Genomic DNA, 20,852 nt, shown 5'->3' on the forward strand with positions numbered 1-20,852 from the left:
AGCGACTTACAATCAGTAGTTATAGAGACAGTCCCCCCCTGGAGACACTCAGGCTTAAGTGTCTTGCTCAGGGACACGATGGTAGTAAGTGGGATATGAACCTGGGTCTTCTGGTTCTTAGGCGAGTGTGTTACCCACTAGGCTACTTGATGCTCGTCCCCTGATCCTCAGCTGCCAGTCGAGTTATTTAAAAGTTATATCTGCATAACTTTACATAACAAGTTATTTCACCCGGTGTGTGTTGTATAGTAAAATATATGCACATTTTGTACTTTCTTCATCCTGTTGGGCCGCTCGGAATTCTAGATTTCTATAATAATAGACATTGAAATTGATGACGGTGCCACGGTATTGCGTTTCTTGCCGTGGCGTCTCGTGATCTGCTCGCCGAAGCTGCAGGCCGGCCGGAGAAGATCTGGGTTTCGTGACTGAATCGACGGCCAACTGCTATGACGTGACACGCGAGAATAACCAGTCTAACATCGGCGACGCGCTCGTTGCGTAATGAGCCGCGCTGGTCCAGGGGCCGTACTGCTGTTTAGACCAGTCTCAGGTTTAAACCCTAAACCAGCTCACCAGCACCTAATAGCTTCACTGCTGACTGGTAACGTTTCATGTGTTCGGAGAGGACCATTAACTTTAGTAGCTGTTAAATATTCAACTTTTTTTTACGCCCGGTTGCCATGGTTACGAGTCTGGTTAAGGTAGTACCTACATTTACAGCATTTACCAGACGCCCTTATCCAGAGCGACTTCCAACCAGTAGTTACAGGGACAGTCCCCCCCTGGAGACACTCAGGGTTAAGTCTCTGGCTCAGGGACACGATGGTAGTAAGTGGGGTTTGAACCTGGGTCTTCTGGTTCACAGGCGAGTGTGTTACCCACTAGGCTACTACCAGCCTAGTCATCACCTGCTGTAATGAATGAGACTGATGTTTGACCTGTCCGGCCACGGAGAGGACGTGTCGGAGCGTCGCGGTGACGGTTCTCGTCTCTTCGCAGGCTCTGAGGCTCGCGCCGGCCAACGGAACCCGGGGAGCTGCCGGGGAGAATTGGGACCCGGCACAGAGTTCCTGCACACGCTTATTTATTTACTTTGTCTTTTTTGGAAGAGTTCCATTTTTGCCAATTCCAGTTTTTTTCTTTTTTTTTTTTTTTTTTTCTTCAACGAAGGGGGCGGAGCCGAAAGGAAAGGGTGATCGTCCATTGTCGCTCTTTCCTTTCCCTTCTTCTTTTTTTTTTTTTTTCCTTTCGTTGATTTTTCTGGGGCGATGAAGCTTCAGGCCGTGATGGAGAATCTGCATCGGCAGCAGCGGGCCAAGCTGATGATGGTGGAGCAGCAGCAGCAGCAGCCGCCACCGGGGCCGCAGGGCGGGGGCCCGAGGGACGACGAGCTGACGGACAACCCGCCGGTGGACACGGAGCGCGCCCAGATGGCCGCCCTCGCCGCCATGAGGGCAGCGGCCGCCGGGCTGCAGAGGCCGATGGACAGTCCGCGGTCCGCCAGCAGCGGCGGCGAGGAGGACGAGGAGGACGAGGACGAGCGAGAAGGAACCTACAAGGATATGATGGGATCTGAGGAGGAGGAGCAGATGTAAGACGCACAATTTCTGGTCATTTTTATTCACTCGTAATTTAACTTTAATCCCGTTAACGTATTTTACTCAAACAAACACATAACTGCTTAACCCACAATAAACATGTTCATAAACGCCCTTATCCAGAGCGACTTACAACCAGTAGTTACAGGGACAGTCCCCCCCTGGAGACACTCAGGGTTAAGTGTCCTTCTCAGGGACACGATGGTAGTAAGTGGGATTTGAACCTGGGTCTTCTGGTTCACAGGCGAGTGTGTTACCCCACTAGGCTACTACCACCCAGTAGTTACAGGGACAGTCCCCCCCGGAGACACTCAGGGTTAAGTGTCCTGCTCAGGGACACGATGGTAGTAAGTGGGTTTTGGGTCTTCTGGTTCACAGGCGAGTGTGTTACCCGCCAGGCTACTACCACCCAGTAGTTACAGGGACAGTCCCCCCCGGAGACACTCAGGGTTAAGTGTCCTGCTCAGGGACACGATGGTAGTAAGTGGGTTTTGGGTCTTCTGGTTCACAGGCGAGTGTGTTACCCGCCAGGCTACTACCACCCTCTTACATTACACACCATAGTCGTCCTAACGGATTTAAATATTATGTAGTGACCTGTAGTCAAAATGTTGTTGCTTTTTTTTGCGTGTCACGGTGTGATATCACCTGGCAATATTTAGTTTTTGTCCCGAGCCGTCTCCTTGGCGTCAGGACGTGCGGACGAGGGAGTTTTTTTTGAGTAAATTCTGTACGCCCGTGCCCAGTATTTACATGGTTATTCGTGCTTTTTTACGTGTCCGTTCTACGCCGCAGAAAGCAGAAGTGGGACGAGGAAGACTTTGACGGTGACATGGAGGACGACTACGACGACGACCTGGGCGACGAAGGGCTGCCCGCGGGGCGCGAGGCGGCCGCCCCGGGTAAAGGCATCCTGCTCCTGCCCCACCGCCAGCTGCACCCCGGCACGCAGCTGCCGAAGCCGCGCCCCCCCGGCGACCCTCAGCCCCGGGGGGCCGCGATGCCCGGCCACACCGCCCCCAACCAGCCGGCGGGCCAGGACCACGGCGACTGGACGTACGAGGAGCAGTTCAGACAGGTACTGCTGGGGGGGTTTCAGTGGGGTCTGGACGCGTCACCTTGTCCAAACGTGGGTTCGGGTGTCCAGGACCCGCCTGCGTCTCTGGTTTTGCTCACTTTCATCCCTTAAATACGTAATCATGAAAACGGTCCGATTTAATACTGTCTGAAGGACACTGTGTTGCACACAGTGAAACATGTCCTCTGTATTTAACCGTCAGCCTCGGTGAGCAGTGGGCGGCCATGACAGGCGCCCGGGGAGCAGCGTGTGGGGACGGCGCTTCGCCCAGTACCGGCCCCAAATGGTGACAAAGACACTTTTTGTCCCGGGGTGGGCTTGAGCCACCAACCTTACGGTTAACAACCGAAAACGAGGGCCGCTCTGAAACTTAAGAGCCGCCTCCGGCTAAGCTAACAGCTGTCAGGCTCACGGCTACGGAACGGGCCGCGTGGTTCAGGCCCCCGGGGGTCCTGTCAGGCCGGGATCCGCCCTCACGGAGGAACCTCCTTTTTTTTGTTTTTTTTTGTCTTATTCCTCACGAGTTGATGTAACCAACAGCCCGCCGGCGCGCATGTGTACCACGCAAATAAAAGCGCCACGGCCGCCCACGGCTGGAGCTGCCTGCGTTCTGCGTGCGTTCTGCGTGCGTTCTGCGTGCGTTCTGCCTGCGTTCTGCGTGCGTTCTGCGTGCGTTCTGCCTGCGTTCTGCCTGCGTTCTGCGTGCGTTCTGCGTGCGTTGTGCCTGCGTTCTGCGTGCGTTGTGCCTGCGTTCTGCGTGCGTTGTGCCTGCGTTCTGCGTGCGTTGTGCCTGCGTTCTGCGTGCGTTGTGCCTGCGTTCTGCGTGCGTTGTGCCTGCGTTCTGCGTGCGTTGTGCCTGCGTTCTGCCTGCGTTCTGCCTGCGTTCTGCCTGCGTTCTGCCTGCGTTGTGCCTGCGTTCTGCCTGCGTTGTGCCTGCGTTCTGCCTGCGTTCTGCCTGCGTTGTGCCTGCGTTGTGCGTGCGTTGTGCGTGCGTTGTGCCTGCGTTCTGCCTGCGTTGTGCCTGCGTTGTGCCTGCGTTCTGCCTGCGTTCTGCCTGCGTTGTGCCTGCGTTGTGCCTGCGTTCTGCCTGCGTTGTGCCTGCGTTGTGCCTGCGTTGTGCCTGCGTTCTGCCTGCGTTGTGCCTGCGTTGTGCGTGCGTTGTGCCTGCGTTCTGCGTGCGTTCTGCGTGCGTTCTGCGTGCGTTCTGCGTGCGTTCTGCGTGCGTTCTGCCTGCGTTCTGCCTGCGTTCTGCCTGCGTTCTGCCTGCGTTCTGCCTGCGTTCTGCGTGGCTGGCCGGGAAAACAGCGGGGCGGTAGGGGAGTCGGCCGGGTTCCCGCACCTAATACTCATCCCGGCGCGCGCGAGAGGAGGCGGGGCCTAACGTATATCTATCTCGGGCCCGCCGGCGTATTGCTGGCAGTTAAATAATCAAGCGGGACAGTCTCTTGTCCGTTAAGATAATGTTACACAATCTGCTGTTTACGCTTAAGTCCTGGCATAATATTGAGCTTCGGCGTGAGGCAAACTATGGCGATTAATAATAATAATTATGATGATGATGATGATAACATTTATAAGGTTTAATTGACAGACTTTATAACATTTAAGTACATATCTTTTCTTTTTTGCCCTGTTGATAATTTTAATGTGTAAATCCCACCAAATTCTTAAACAATAATTATAATGACAGTATAAATAATTTATTAAAAAAGTTTAATGGAATTAAATGAAGTTATGTGAGAGGGCTGGTGATCTTGTTAGGTTTTGTGATGTGTTGAATCGTTTCCCCTCCGGTAGCGGTTTTATTTTTGGGCAGGTGGGTGTAGGCGGTTGGAACGCGCCTGAGTGCGACTGATAATCCGGCCCATCTCGGCCCCGCATCTCCCACCGTCCGCCGGGGGCCGCGGCGCTTGGCCGGCGTCCAGCGGCGCGTGACCCTCGGGCCCCGTCCCGCCACATGAAGTCCTCCCGGCGCGCCGACCTTGGACACGCGCCCGCGGCCCTGTTGATAATTTTAATGTGGCTATTAATTAATCCCCGAGCCCTGGGGCGTCTGCCAAAGGACCCTGATAACTCTATCAGGGGCCGACAGAAGCCCGGCCGAATTAATAAAACGGATTTATTCGGCCGTATCAAAATATACAGCAGGAGATATTTCAAGAAAAGATTGTTTTTTTTTTTTTTTTTTTTAATCACTCTAAAGAGAACGTGCGGATTTTGTGAAGGGCGTGGAGCTGCTCTTATTCCACCGAACGCCCTGCGTTTCGGCCGGTGATCCCGGCCGCGTCCAGGGTCCCCTGTGGCGGCCCTTCACTACACCCCCCGGGCCGAGATTTACCCCAAAGAAAGCCGCACTGTCGGGGAGGTGGGGGGGGCTTTTGATGTCCCTGCTGCACCCGGACCGGCGGGACACATGGGGAACAGATGGACGGTGAGAAAGCTTCTCGCTTTCAAAAAGCCACTCAGAGCGGCGGGCCGGCACTAAAGATTGATTTCCTCTGATTGCGCCGGGGGTTGGGCTGAATGGCGGCGCAGGAGCATCGCGAGATCGAGTTTTGTCGTGACCCCGAGGTGGAGTTTTAGATTTTGCGCCAGAAGACTGAGGATTGACACCCTCTCAGAACTTGGCCTAGCGGTTAAGGAAGCGGACCCGTACTCAGAAGGTTGCCGGTTCGAATCCCGATCTGCCATGTTTCCACCAAGGTGCCACTGAGCAAAGCACCGTCCCCACACACTGCTCCCCGGGCGCCTGTCATGGTGCCCACTGCTCACTCAGGGTGATGGGTTAAATGCAGAGGACACATTTCACTGTGTGCATCGTGTGCTGTGCTGCTGTGTATCACAACTTCACTTTACTTTATTTATTTGTCGTCGTCCCCCATCAGTCCTTGATTCATTTCCAGAATTTCAGCAAAAACACGCATAATAATCATGGGCCCGTCCCATTCTGCAGTCTACAGAAACAGTCAACAGAGACCCGTAAAGTCGTTACATTTACATTATTTACCAGGCCCCCTTATCCAGAGCGACTTACAATAAGTAGTTACAGGGACAGTCCCCCCCTGGAGACACTTAAGTCAGGTACACGATGGTAGTAAGTGGGGTTTGAACCTGGGTCTTCTGGTTCATAGGCGAGTGTGTTACCCACTAGGCTACTATCGCCCCTTAAGAAAATGCGCCCTCTGTACGAAACGGGTCCTCTGCTTTTAACCATCACCTTTGGTGACAGTGGGCAGCCATGACAGGTGCCCGGGGAGCAGTGTGTGGGGACGGTGCTTTCATTAAGGGATCCGGTGGCCCCGTGGCAGCTCGGGATTCGAACCAGCAACCTTCTGATTCCGGGCTCATTTCCTTACCTGCTAGGCCGCCACTTATGAGGCTACAGATGATAATAAAGTAATAGACGTTTGGGAACGTAAAGAGCCGAACTTCCCCTAACTAGCACTGTGGTAAGGAGCAGTGCCTGATGGGTAATTCTCCTCAACATGGCCGAATACCCGACAAAGTCCCGTCCGGAATGTTGGAATCTGAGTGTGAAGCTGCCCAGATCACTTCCTTTTGTCGTCGTGGAGCCGTCGGGGCCTGGCGGCGCGGCCTGATGCGTCAGAGTCTGCCTCGTCCTCATGGGTCCCTGTGGTTGGGCCGAATGGCGGCGCGGCCCGGCCCGGCGCAGGAGCAACGCGACGCCGAGTTTTGCCGCGACCCCGAGGTGGAGTTTCAGGCCATCGCGCCGCCGCGCTCCTCCCGCTTTGACGCGCCGCCAAGCCGTGGGCCAAGAGTGGGAGCTGCCGGCGCTGGAAGGGCTCCAGGTCCGCCGGCCCGCCGGGCTGATGTCACGGGGGCGCCGCGCGGCGCAGGAATGTCAACAAAGATTGCGTAAAAGGCCGCAGGTTCGCCCCTTCTGGGATTGTGGGGACTCGTGCGCTTTATTTATTTTCTATTTGATGTTCAAACGTTGAAAGAAATAATACCAGTTTGTCCCCGAGTGCGGGACGGGCAGCCTGTTGATCCTGTTCTCGCCGTCCCCTCCCCCCTCGCAAAGGAGGTGTCACCCGGGGACAACGAGATGAAAGAGCGGGGGGGTCAGCGGGGGTTAAACGGCCGGCCGTGGCCTCATTGATCGCCTGACACGTGGCAGCGGGACCGCCGGCCGGCGTTCCGATCCGTCTTGGTTACCCGCAGCGTGAAATAATATAAAAAAAATAAAAATAAAAATCAAGAATTCAATAATCAATGGCCGGTTAATTTCCATGTAATCCCTCCGTCCGAACTGCTGCGACAAACAGACCCGGTCACGTGACGGGCGTCCATCGACCATTCGCGCGACTCCTTGGTCAGCGGCGTCCTCCAGGCTGAAAAACGGTACCAATCGGGACCCTTTTAATACCTCGTAAACAGCATTTTCATGCGTTTTTATAATGACGTCAGTAGGCGCCGTTGATCTGGTCTCAGTCACCAGTAATTCTGCATGTTCTCTCTGTGTGTGTGTGTGTGTGTGTGTGTGTGTGTGTGTGTGTGTGTGTGTGAGGGGTTTATTAGTCACATGGTGTGTTTTAACCTTTGGCCCGCACATCGACGTGATTCATGATCTCTCCCTTCCATGCGTCTGAGTCGGGCGTTCGCGAGCGGAGGATCTATAGTTTCCATATATAGGCGCGCCTAATTACCGTTGCCATGGCGTATCTCTCACGACCAGCCCCTGCAGCCACTACGGAGTTAATGAGGGTGGAAGTAGACGTCCCGCCATTGTCCAGGAGGGGGACTGGGGGGGGGTTTATCAGATCTCCTGTCCCGGAGACCGCCTGACGACCTGAGGGTGGGAGTCTGCGGCTGGAAAGGGAGGAATTTGGTGAAGACCGGGGCCTGTCGATGCATGCGCGCCTGTGTGACGTTTCCAAAATTCTTTCTCTGGCGAATGGAGATGCATGTTGCGGTTTTCATACCTTCGGTAAAAGGGAAGAATTTACAGATGACGCGTTCATTACAAATAAAGTAAAATATTTGTTGTTGTTTTTTTTTCATGTTGATTATGGTTTGATTTTGAAATCAGAAATAAATAAGCATCTTTATCCAGGCAGTGCTGCTGACGGCCTTTTTCAGCACTGTCAATGAGTTATGATTAAATAGCATGACCGGGTTTTCTGTGTGTGTGTGTGTGCGCGTGTGTGTGTGTGCGTGTGCGTGTGCGCGTGTGCGTGTGCGCTTTTCGTGATTAGCATTTATTTGAATGAAGTAAGAAAAAAAGATGCTTTCATGTTTCATTCTGCTGCAGGTGTGGATGTCTCTCTCTCTCTCTCTCTCTTGCTTGTTTTCTTCCTCCCTTGCTCAACCTATGTGTCTTTCTCTCGTTCTCTCTCTCCCACTCTTTTGCTGTCTCCTTCACTCTCTCTCACTCGTTACCTACCTCTCTATTTACCCCTCTCTCTCCACTCTCCACCTCTCTCTCCCTCTCTCTCGCTTGTTACCTACCTCTCTATTTACCTCCCTCTCTCTCCCTCGTTATTTACCTCTCTTGCTCTCTCCCTCCCTCTCTCTCTCTCTCTGGTTATAAGTTGTCCTGCAGTAAAAGTGAGTGAGGGGGTGTCGACCAGGATCTAACACCGATTCTCGAACCCGGAGCGCTGTAGTCTGGCCCTGTGGGAGTTGGCGTTCCTGCGTTAATCTCGTATCGGAAGTCGTGTTCCTGTTTGCGTCCTTCATCTCTCGCTGTTCATAAACAAATCAGGAGCGGCGCAGGATCGAAATCGGCAGGGCTCCGCTCCCCGTATGACTGGCCGCTCCGCCCCGCCAGCGCCCGGACTGACAGGTGTGGACGGCTGCTGACGGGCTTTGTAGGCGGAGCCTCGTGTGTCCCGCCTGCTGCGAATGCCACGCCCCCACGTCGCTGCCACACAGCAGGGGCGGAGCTCTGGTCACCGGCGAGGGTGAGGAGTGTAATTTAGTGGCGCTTAATGACACCTTCTGTTGTAATAAACGGTTACGCCACTGCGGCTCCGGGCCGCTTCCTGTTTCCTGTACGCCGTCTCGAACGCCCGCGGCTGATCCTGGCGGCCCGCTTCCTATCGGAGTTTCATCAGAACCGGGGTGTCTGTTCCCAGAATCCTCGGCCCTTTTCCTCCCAATCTGACGTGTGCGAGCGACTTCACGTGAATAAGAGGAGGCGGCCTGTGTGTGTGTGTGTGTGTGTGTGTGTGTGTGTGTGTGTGTGTGTGTGTGGATTTTACGAGATGTGGGGGAAAAAAAAAAAAAAAAACCTGCAGTTGCCCCACCCTCCTCAACCAGATAAACATGTTTTCTTCTGAAGGGTGTGTGTGTGTGTGTGTGTGTGTGTGTGTGTGTGTGTGTGTGTGTGTGTGTGTGTGTGTGTGTGTGTGTGTGTTGGTAACTCTCCCCTCGACTCAGAACGGTTAACCGGCCGAGTTCCTCCGTCTCGTAATCCGTGGATTTCCTATAAACGAGGGGGGGGGGGGGGGGGTGTTTTATGTGGCTTTTCTATTATAATCCCGATCTGGGATCCACCCCAAAGCAAAACAGGCGTCAGACGCGACACACAGACGCTCTTCACTCGGCGGCGTGTAATTACGCCGCGCCCGCCGACCCGGTCGCCTTTTCTCTTGTCCCGGCGGGGTCCGGACGATCGCGTGTCCGCGTGCGCGGTGCCGTGGACACAGCGAGTGATCATCAGGTAGTAGGTTAATGTTTGGGAGAAGTGACACACACACGCACACACAATGAACGTCTTGTCTTCCTTCTCATAATGAAACCGGCAAAATATTTCTTCTTGTGTGTGTTTGGATAGATAAATGTGTGTGTTTGACATTTATGACATCTGGTCCCTGTAAAGATACAGTGTGTGTGTGTGTGTGTGTGTGTGTGTGTGTGTGTGTATGAGGGGGATGGTTAGAAAGGGAGGTGTGTGTGTGTGGGAGGGACCGAGAGGAGCCATTTCAAAGATTTATAGCGTGTCCCTCCTTGAAAATGCAGCATCCTGTAATTAAGCCTCCGCCCGCCTGCGGCCCCAGGCCGCCGCCCCTCCCCCCCGGGCCCTCCGATAATAAGATCTTAGGGCCGCTCGGCGTCACTAATGGCCGCTCGGCAGCCGCGCGGGGGCCCGCGGAGGAATGGTGGCCCCGCGACGCTCCGGCCCGGCGTTCCCGGGACACGTAATGATTAACAGTCCTTCGTATCAATTTCGTCTGGGGGTGGGGTGTGAGAGAATGTGGTTATAGGTTACGTGTGTATGCGCGCACACACACACACACACACACACACACACACACACACACACACACACTTTTTATTTCATGTTTTAACGGCTAGAAGTTCGGTTACACCCCGGCACCCTTTTTATAAGTCCGGCGAGCGTGCGGGTGGTAGAGAGCCCCGCGTGCACGTATGTCCACAGCTTGAGATTTTGCTCATGCGAAATGGCAGCTGTTCCGGCTCAAAAGTGACCCCCTCCTCCGAATGCGAAAACGCTCAAAAGGAGCCAAACTACATTTACAGCATTTACCAGACGCCCTTATCCAGAGCGACTTACAATCAGTAGTTGCAGGGACAGTCCCCCCTGGAGACACTCAGGGTTAAGTGTCCTGCTCAGGGACACCATGGTGGTAAGTGGGGTTTGAACCTGGGTCTTCTGGTTCATAGGCGAGTGTGTTACCCATTAGGCTACTACCACCCCGTAGTTACAGGGACAGTCCCCCCCCTGGAGACACTCAGGGTTAAGTGTCCTGCTCAGGGACACAATGGTAGTAAGTGGGGTTTGAACCTGGGTCTTCTGGTTCATAGACAAGTGTGTTATCCATTAGGCTACTACCACCCCGTAGTTACAGGGACAGTCCCCCCCCTGGAGACACTCAGGGTTAAGTGTCCTGCTCAGGGACACCATGGTGGTAAGTGGGGTTTGAACCTGGGTCTTCTGGTTCATAGGCGAGTGTGTTACCCATTAGGCTACTACCACCCCGTAGTTACAGGGACAGTCCCCCCCCTGGAGACACTCAGGGTTAAGTGTCCTGCTCAGGGACACGATGGTAGTAAGTGGGATTTGAACCTGGGTCTTCTGGTTCATAGGCGAGTGTGTTACCCATTAGGCTACTACCACCCCGTAGTTACAGGGACAGTCCCCCCCTGGAGACACTCAGGGTTAAGTGTCCTGCTCAGGGACACGATGGTAGTAAGTGGGATTTGAACCTGGGTCTTCTGGTTCATAGGCGAGTGTGTTACCCCGCTAGGCTACTACCACCCGAATACAAACTACAGAAACTGGGTTTAATGCGGCCGATTTTTGTCATTGGATGAAAAATGAGAATCTGTAAAGTTATTATAATTTTTTTTTTTCTTCTCTCCCTTGCAGCTGTACGAACTGGACGGAGACCCCAAGCGTAAGGAGTTTCTGGACGACCTGTTCAGCTTCATGCAGAAGCGAGGTAAGCAGATAGGGGCGGGCGGGCAACGCCGAGACTGGCACACACAGGTGCGTTGCTCCCGATCCGTCCCCCGTCCCCCACGGCTCGGATTACCCTGATTTTGCTCGATTGTCGCGGCCTTGCCTCGCTGGATTCTGGGAAAGACCCCCAAGCCCTCCACCCGGGCCTTCCTGCGACAGGTCGGCACGCCACGTGACATTTAATCGCCTGTTGGGGGTCGTGTTGCGGCAAAACCGCGGCTCCACTCCGCTTCACCGAAAACCCTTCCTCAACATGGCAGACTGTTTTGGCAGCAAATAAACAGCATTTCGGGTCCCTCCCATGATGCATATCGCACCCGTCCACGGGGGGCCGCCTCAATCGAGCTCCCTGCGCCCTCTAGAGGCGGCGTGCCCCGCTCCGCTGGAGAAATGGGGTTAAAGTTCAGGATTAGGGCTTGTACTCCAACATAAATATCATGAAAGCTCCAGGCCTGTTCACGTCGGCCATCTTTATTTATGTGTCGGTCGGCTTATCTTTCTTTCTTTCTTTCTTTCTTTCTTTCTTTCTTTCTTTTCCGCCACAGGGACGGGTGAACTTGCTGAACTCCGGTTTTAAATGTGCTGTTCTCTTATGAAAAATAAGTTACTGCATATGAGTACTATTCAATACGATTTTACCCTGTTTTTAAACCGGTGCGTGCAGTGTGCGCAGTGACGTGCCCCCTTTATTCCTATGTGAAGACATCGTTACAATGCATTAAAGAACTAATTTCTCTATTTCCCTTTTTTAAGACATAAATGCTGTAAACGTACACTTTAATCAGTGCCAATCAGTAGTTACAGGGACAGTCCCTCAGGGTTAAGTGTCTTGCTCAGGGACACGATGGTAGTAAGTGGGTTTTGGGTCTTCTGGTTCATAGGCGAGTGTGTTACCCGCTAGGCTACTGCCACCACAGTAGGATTCAATGACCGATTCAGCCCAAATCCACTGCTGATGTCTCCACCAGGGACGCCGGTCAACAGGATCCCCATCATGGCCAAGCAGGTGCTGGACCTGTACATGCTCTACCAGCTGGTGACGGAGAAGGGCGGCCTGGTGGAGGTGATCAACAAGAAGCTGTGGAGGGAGATCACGAAGGGACTCAACCTGCCTACCTCAATCACCAGCGCCGCCTTCACGCTCCGGACGCAGTGAGTGTCCCGCCGCCGCCGTCATGTTTGTATATTATATACCCTTCAGTCATTTCCCAGGCACCCCTGTTCCTCCGACACGACTCGGAATTTGCCGGCCCGCTTGAATTAAAAATTCATGGGAAGATAGAAACGTTCGTTCGGTCTCAGGGGCGATTTATCTCATTTATTTATTTATTTATTTTTGAATGTATTAAAATCTTCGGTATTGATCGTTTCCACGCACCAGCCCGACCGAGATGGCTTCTCGCGAATGGCGGGAGCCACGTGCTGCAGCGTGCGAGGAGCCGTCCTCCTTTCTAAACAGGTCGTGGCTTTTACCAGGAAGTTTGCGAGGTGGCACGCGGCCGGTCGACTTCCAGGAAAGACGAGACCCAGCGACTCCTCCGCGGCGCGCCGGCCCGCTTCGCTTTTGAACTTTGCGGCAAGGCTCTTCTGGTGTTGGGGTCTCAAGATCTGTGATTTTCGCCGTGAAATGCGTCCTGAACCGTTCTGAAGTTATAAGAATAAATTTAAATACCATAGAGGGGGAAATAAAAATGAGCTACAGACACCAGACAGTATATATTGTTTAAAATGCGCCGCGCACCGCATCTGCCGGGTTTTTAGATGCTGTGTGTATCTCACGGTGAAAGCTTCGTTTTTGCAGGTACATGAAGTACCTTTACCCGTACGAATGTGACAAGAGAGGACTCAGCAACCCCAACGAGCTGCAGGCGGCCATCGACAGCAACCGCCGGGAGGGGCGTCGCCAGAGCTTCGGCAACTCCCTCTTCACCTACTCGCCCAACGGGACCCCCACCATGCTCTCGTCCCAGAAGCTCGCCATGCCAAGCCTGGGCATGGCGGCGGGCACCAACGGGGCGTCGCTCGCCCCCGTCCAGAAAGTCAAGAAAGGTCAGCCTCGCATCCTCCTCCTTCTTCTTCTTCTTCTCGTTCATTAAACCAGCGGGATGTCTGGTCTGTGGAATTCACCACGAAAACCAAGTGAAACTGGCACCGTGTAAAACAATCACTTCTGTAACTCTGCCCGCCTGCCGTCTCATCTATGTTGTTTGTGTGTGTGTGTGTGTGTGTGTGTGTGTGTGTTCTTTCTTCATTGTGCTCAGAGGAAACACGCCTTGTAGTAATGCCACATCCTTCCTGTCTTTTCTTTTCTTTTCTTTTCTTTTGAAGCCTGACGTGAAGCAGCTTCCTCAGAAATGATAACTTGTAGACAAGCTACGGAATATTAGAGCCGAATAACTGAAGCGGCACTTTAGAAGTCGCGGGTCGCGTTTTGGTGACAGTGGCGAGTGTGGAGAGCGGCGACTTCAGGCCCCATCGCTGCGTACCGTTGGTCGAGCTCCCTGCGCCCCCGTGCCCGGCCGTAGCTGAGCTTGTACTATGCGACCCCCCCCCCCCCCCCCCCCCCCCCCCAGCCTGCACCTTGTCCTCCGTCAGACTGTGCGGTGTCACATTTTGCCTCGTGACAAACGAATGGCTGATAAATGGCGACGGGTTACGACACAAGCAGACGAACCAGCGTGGTTGTACGTTTATGCAGAGTCCAGGTTCCATTCTTATAGGGAACGGCATTTTGTTTTGTCCATTACATTTACAGCATTTACCAGACGCCCTTACAATCAGTAGTTACAGGGACAGTCCCCCCCTGGAGACACTCAGGGTTAAGTGTCTTGCTCAGGGACACGATGGTAGTAAGTGGGGTTTGAACCTGGGTCTTCTGGTTCATAGGCGAGTGTGTTACCCGCTAGGCAACTAGCACCCATTAACCACTGATGGCACAGCAGCGGGCGCTTGAGAAACAGAAGTGCAGATTTCCATTGAAATGAAGCTGATTCCGAAACGTCCGCTCACTAGCGTACGGTCTACGACTTCCTCCGGGTTCGCTCAAATAGATAAAGCAAGAAAGGGACGCGTTAAATGATCCAGAACAGGGAATATTTGTCTGGGTTAAATGTAAGTGAGGGGAGATGTAATGGTATTTACTGTGTTTTCCTTTTCCTCCAGAGGAAGATGTCGGCCAGCCATTGTCTGTAGCCAGCCGACTCCCGGGGGCCCTGGCGGGGCCCTCGGTGGCGGCGGTGCAGGCCGCCGCCGCCCAGGCCGCCATGGCGGCACAGGTGGCGGCTCTGGAGCAGCTCAGGGACAAGCTGGAGGCGGGCGAGCCCCCGGAGAAGAAGATGGCGCTGCCCGCCGAGGAGCAACAGCGGCTGCTGCAGAGGGCGCTGCAGCACAACCTGCTGGCCATGACCACTCAGATGCCCATGAACATCCGCATCAACAGCCAGGGTAATCCGGCGCCATTCTCATTCACATTTACGTACGGCTATTTTTTATTTTTTTTCGTCCAGTCTTAGTTTCAGTTCTTATTAGTCTCATTTTGGTGTAGTCAGAATTATCCATGACTATTTTAGTCTAGTTTTAGTCAATGGAAAATGTATTTTAGTTTTTTTTTAGTAATTCAATTCTTTTTAGTCCAGATAATATAGTACAAGTATTCTAACCCCTTTCATAATTAAAACAAGGTTATCTTATATTTACATTATTGTTACCTTATAGATTTACATTTCCAGCATTTACCAGACGCCCTTATCCAGAGCGACTTACAATCAGTAGTTACAGGGACAGTCCCCCATGGAGACACTCAGGGTTAAGTGTCCTGCTCAGGAACACGATGGTAGTAAGTGGGATTTGAACCTGGGGCTTCTGGTTCATAGGCGAGTGTGTTACCCACTAGGCTACTACCACCCATGTTATAGTATATAACATATATGTAACCCATTGTGTAACATAGTATGTAGATCTCATTTGATTAACCTACATGAGATCTTTGAGAAGATCCCAATGGAAATTGATGAAAACAAAGCCTATGATGTGATTAACTTAAGACTTCCAGAAGGTCTTTGATAAGGTTACTCACAAACAAGTACTGCTTATGCTCAAAGCAGTGGACATAGAAGGACAGAATGTTGCAGGTTGTTATTAGAGGTACAATGCCTATATCCATAGTGAACTACCCACTAGGATACTAGCACCCTAAAATACTATACATCCAGGGTGGTAGCAGCCTAGTGGGGTAACACACTCGCCTATGAACCAGAGGACCCAGGTTCAAATCCCGCTTACTACCATTGTGTCCCTGAGCAAGACACTTAACCCTGAGTTGCTCCAGGGGGGACTGTCCCTGTAACTACTGATTGTAAGTCGCTCTGGATCATGGCGTCTGGTAAATGCTGTAAATGTAAATTCCAGTGGGCGACACACATTCTGTTTTCTTCTCCATTTCACTGTAAAGAAAGTGCATCCAAAAGTCTCTTTCTTCCTGATAACCCACAATCCACCACAAGCATTCGGAAATCTAAAGAATGCGCGGATGGGAATTGAGGAAGTGACGTCATGCGACCGAATGCGAGACTCAAGAAACAGAAATACATAATAATAATAATAAAAAATAATATGATTAAATGAGAGGAAATAACTCTCAGAATAATTCATCAATGAAAATAGACATTTTAGTGTAGTTTTTATTTTCTATAGTGTAGTTTTTATTTTGTTTACATGACATATTTTGCTCAAGTTATCGTCAAATGACCAGCATTTACATTCTTATCTAGTTTCAGTGTTGTCATAAATGTTCGTTGACCAAGATATTCGACGAATATTAGCCTGGTTCTTATTAATACATAGGCTTGAATTTCAGGCTTAGTTTTGAGATATAGTTCAAGCGGCCCAGCCGCTTGCATTTGAGGGTTTGGGATCGGAAGGCACGTTGTTTTTTTTGTTTTTTTTTGCAGAATACGCTAATGTAAAAAAAAAAAAAAGATAGGCCCACAGAGCAGAGGGTTCGCCCGAATCTCAGCTGCGCCTTTCCTGTAAACGTGCGACTCTGAGAGCCGGACGGCGATGGGGCTTTGGTGACACAGGATGCGCTGTTGTGGAAATAACCACCGCAGAGCGTGAGTCACGTTGTGCTCGTGTCGGTGGACATGAGACGAGAAAATGGGGTGTGATGGGGATTTTTTTTTTTTTTTTTTTTTTTTTTACTGGGAGGGGGGAACCCCATAAGGTAAAGCAAAAATTTTCCTCCCCCGACCTCACTCATTCAGTAAATTTAGTCACGTTTTTGCCAGATGTGATTTTTAAAAATATATATTTATTTATTTATTTATTTATTTCTCTCTTTTCTGCAGAAGGCAGACAGGACTCGGCCCTCAACCTCACCACCAACGGCATGAGCAGCATCAGCATGTCCGTCGAGCTCAACGGCGTGGTTTACACCGGTGAGTGGCGCGTCGCCGCCGGCCCGGGTGAGCGTCTAACTTGGCGAATGGAAGAATGACGCGGCGCTCTTCCCCCCCCCCCACGCAGGTGTGCTCTTCGCCCAAGGAGCCGGAGCGGCGTCCTCCTCGGGCGCCTCGGGGACCGCTGCCAACAGCAACCACAAGGCTCCCGGCGTACGGGCCGCCACGCAGGCCACGCCCCACATGTCTACCTCATCTTCCTCCTGATCTTCTACCACCAGAGCCGCCTTTCTCGATGCTAAGGAATGCCAAAAGCAAAACTCATTTTTCTACAGTCTATGCCAACATACCTAATATATATATATATATAATACATAATATATAAAATGCATAATATAATTAAAAATCAGTATCTTACAAAGGTTACAGAGCATGCAACCAGACCACTTGAAGTACACAATCTCAGGTTTCCTGTACAATCCCTCGTTCTGTAGCCAAAATTGGAAGACTTGCATACACATACACACAAAAAAGAGCCAGTATATTATAAAAGCATATAATTTATTTCTTCTCATTGTACAGGTGATTTAAGAAGAGTTCTAAAATAGCGAGGGTTAATGCCGTTTACACGTTTACTCCGCTACTGACTGACGATGGCAAAGCTTCTTTTTAAACACGCTGATTATTATTGTTATTATTGTTGTTGTTGTTGTTATGATGTAATCCAAAAATCTTCGTATTAGGGCACACAAACACATTTTCACTTGGATCAATGGTTTCGAAACACTGAGCTCTGCAGCGCCGGCGGAAAAACTTCTCCCACATATCCATAAACTTCACACACGCCTCTCTGTATTGGATTTTGAACGTGTATCTAGTCGTATTAATGTTTTCGTTTGTACATATCTGCTGTAGCCTCCCCCCATATTAATAGTCCATTATATTTTTTTCATCCCCGAAAGAGCACCGTAAAGCTGTTTCGCAGCGTTTCATTTTTGAGCATCATGCCAATTGATCACACGAATGCCAAGCGTAATGTAACTCCCACCGAGCCGGGACCCGACTAGACAGGAGTTGGGCTCCCCCGCTATAAACAGGGACGCGATGCACCCATTACCTCATAACAGACTTCAGGAAGTCCAGCACGCCGGCACTGTTACAAAAAAAAAACAAACACTTCTGCTTTCACGAATCGGTGACTTCTTCTTCTCAGCTGCCACACGTGACTGGAGATGCTACTGCTTTTGTACCATATGCGGAGTTGTTCTTTGACCTTTGACCCGTTGAGTGCTCAAAAGGATCCACTTTTGTAACCAGTTTTGCTCGAACGAAACATTTGCGCAAAGACAAATCAGATTGATCAGACTAGCTTTATTAGTTTTCTCTCTTGCTACATATATATATATATATATATATATATGAATTGCAGCAAATTATTTAGTTATGTGTTCCAATAATATTCCAAAGATCTCATGCCTTAAAGTGCTGGTGAGACTGGGGTCGTTCGGTTTCCTCTGAAGCACCGTGAAACACAGCAAACCGTCGTAAAGCTTGATGAGATTTCCACCACTTTATCGTAAAAAAAAAAAAAAAAAAAGTGCCACAGTCAGCCAGACGCCCGTGGAATGCGGGAGCGTCCCGTTGTTCGGCGGAGCGGCGCCCCACGATTGTATTTCTGCCCCAAGGCCGTGCCTTTTATTGTTCTAGATCAGGGTGCTTTTAACTTTTTCGGATCTCGAATCAACATCCAGGCCTGGCGTTCCACCTCTCCGCGGTGGGCGGTTACTGATCCTCACGCCCGACTGGCAGGCACCGCGAGGCTGGAAATGCAGCGGACAATCAGGAGGAGACGGCTTTTAATGTATTTATGTGATAAGAGGTCGGGGTGTCTGCAGCGTGTGTGTTTGTACGAGATTTAAATGGGTCTGCAGTGCTGGGTTTGTCTCCTTGTTGAAGTGTCAGGCCACGAGGATCCATTTCTCTGGACTTTCTCAGCAGACGTCGATGTGATTTAATGCCGGGAGCTTCGCAGAATTCCAGAGTTTCTCACGTCCTCTCGATCGACCAAGAGAAGTAATAAAAGTACTCCTGTCCCTGCGTTGGTCCACGTAGCGGTTCACGTTGTCAAGTCATATGCATAATGAATCCAGTTATGAAGTATTCTTTCCAGTGAACATTTTGGCCCATTTGCTTCTCTTTGAAGAACGTTCTTTTGCTACCGCCGCTTTGTTGATGAAGGCCGTTCAGTAGAATGGTGAGGACACCCCCCCCCCCCCCACCCCCCATCCCAACAAAAGTCCGTTCATCAGCAAAAACCAAGTTTCACTCTGCGATCTGAACTGCTGGCGGGGTGGCGGGGAAAATCTCGCACCTCTTGACTTTGATCAGGACCTCTGCTCTCGCGTAAAAAAAAAAAAGCCCCCCCGAAGTCGCTATCGTAGCAACAGATAAGCTGTTCGGCGCCACGCGCCCTTTAACCTCAGCTCCGCAGGCCGTATGCAGGCTTCTCAGGGAGGACGTCCCCTGCAGCCCGCAATACCTCATGTTCTTCTTTTGGTGATTCACTGATTTTATATATATATATATATATATATATATTTTTTTTTTTTTTTATTTTATTCTATTTTATTTTATTTTCTTCTCAGAATGTCTCTACCTCAAGTGCTAGGCAGCCTAGATCACACCAAAAAAAACCACAATAAAGTGCATTCTTAATATTTATGATATTACCACAGTTCTCGGACGTGTTTGTCTGTCTGTCCTTATGTTGTGCGTGGCTGCTGGTGTTTAGGACTTTGTCCACTTTTTACAGGTTTCTTCCAAATGCGTTCTCCATACCAAAGAAGAAGTTCCGACTAGACTCAGTTGAAGGATGACGTTTTTTTTTTTTTTATGATTTAGGATAGTTGGCACTGTGCAGAATTCTGCTTCTCTGCCGCCATCCAGGGACTTGCGCTCCATATCCATCCTCCACGTGGTTCATGGTTCGTCTGTCTGTGTGTGTGTCGCACCATACTTGTTGTACTATACACCTTTTTATGTACGCATTTTTGCTTGGGCAGCCTAAGTTTTCTTTGACATTCACTATGCATTCATGTGTTTTTTTTTTTTTTTTAAACCTGTGTTTTGAAATATTTTACTTTAATGAAACTGCAACGAGATTGCAGCATGCTAAATGTCATCTTAATGAATTTGCAAAGACAACCAGGTAACATGTAGTGCATTTCATAATTAAATATACTAGAATTGTAAGATGCCTTATGCTATGACAATTAAGTTAAACTTCTGTTTTCTTTGTTCTTTTGTATTCTATACTAATAATAATGATGATAATAATAATAATAATGAGAAGCATTGTGTTTGGTTAAAGATTTTTGTTCATTTTCATTGATATTAGGAGTATAAATATGGCATTCGTTGTCTTCTCAGGAAATATGCTTCTACCTCCAGATGAATGGGTATATTTGTTTTTAGGGCTAAGGTTACAGTGTGTAGAGTTATCCTCTCTTTTAATGGTGTTACAGAAGATTTCCTGTGTAGCACTTTTACGTATGGGTTGGTTTTTATCTTTGCATTTTGCATTCTCCAAAAAAAGAAATAAGAAATCTGAAACTACATTTAAAAAAAAAAAAAAAAAAAAAAAATGTAAATGTATCTATTCTGTTGTGTGAGGGTTCTATTTCATATGATTTTTCTCTTTTGAACCATATTCCACTAAATAAAGTGGATTCAAATGTGATTGGACTATGATCCTTTGTTTCTTGCCATTTAGACACTGAACACACGCAGTGAAAGCTTGGAATCATGCACTGATTTTCTTTCATGTTGGTGCATATTTAATCTACATGTCTTTTTATTTTTATTTTAAAGTATCTTAATGTAGTCACATCGTTAACGCTGAAACGCTCTACCATGATGTGTGCCTGGGAAGGGTTAAGAGAACAGATGGATCTTCTGGAAAGCTTCTCGGCAAGAACCAATTCCGACCCTCAACTCTGGAACGCGTTTTTCCCCCCAAAGAATAGTTTCGTTCTCTTGTGTTAAATGCTGCAACGATAAGCGATGCTGCTGGGGTCGAGAGGGACGGGGTTCTGCTTTTGTTGTATGAGACCTTGTCTCCTGTCCCTGACCTTTTATAACCATGGTAAGAAGGTCAAAGTTTTATATCAGTCACAAAATGTCATCTTCAAGACTCTTTCAACTGTAAATCAAGAAAAAAAATTCAATACAAATGGACTGACTTTTAGCCGTAGTCATGTACCCTGCAGAGTCGGTCAATCATGCCAACGGCCACAGGAAGGGGGAAAAAAAAAAAAAAAAAAAAAACA

At 50.1% G+C, this 20,852-nt stretch overlaps 1 protein-coding gene across 1 annotated transcript; it reads left to right on the forward strand.

Moving 5' to 3' along the window:
* The first annotated feature begins 1,259 nt into the window (after positions 1-1,259).
* On the forward strand, positions 1,260-18,953 carry arid3a (AT-rich interactive domain 3A). The gene is made up of 8 exons (XM_028962704.1): positions 1,260-1,594; positions 2,397-2,679; positions 11,036-11,108; positions 12,097-12,280; positions 12,930-13,177; positions 14,291-14,572; positions 16,474-16,563; positions 16,652-18,953. The coding sequence occupies exons 1-8, from the start codon at positions 1,272-1,274 to the stop codon at positions 16,789-16,791; spliced, it is 1,623 nt and encodes a 540-aa protein (XP_028818537.1). The 5' UTR covers positions 1,260-1,271; the 3' UTR covers positions 16,792-18,953.
* Positions 18,954-20,852: the final 1,899 nt, after the last annotated feature.

This window comes from Denticeps clupeoides, chromosome 19 (genome assembly GCF_900700375.1).
Source record: "Denticeps clupeoides chromosome 19, fDenClu1.1, whole genome shotgun sequence".
NCBI lineage: Eukaryota > Metazoa > Chordata > Actinopteri > Clupeiformes > Denticipitidae > Denticeps > Denticeps clupeoides.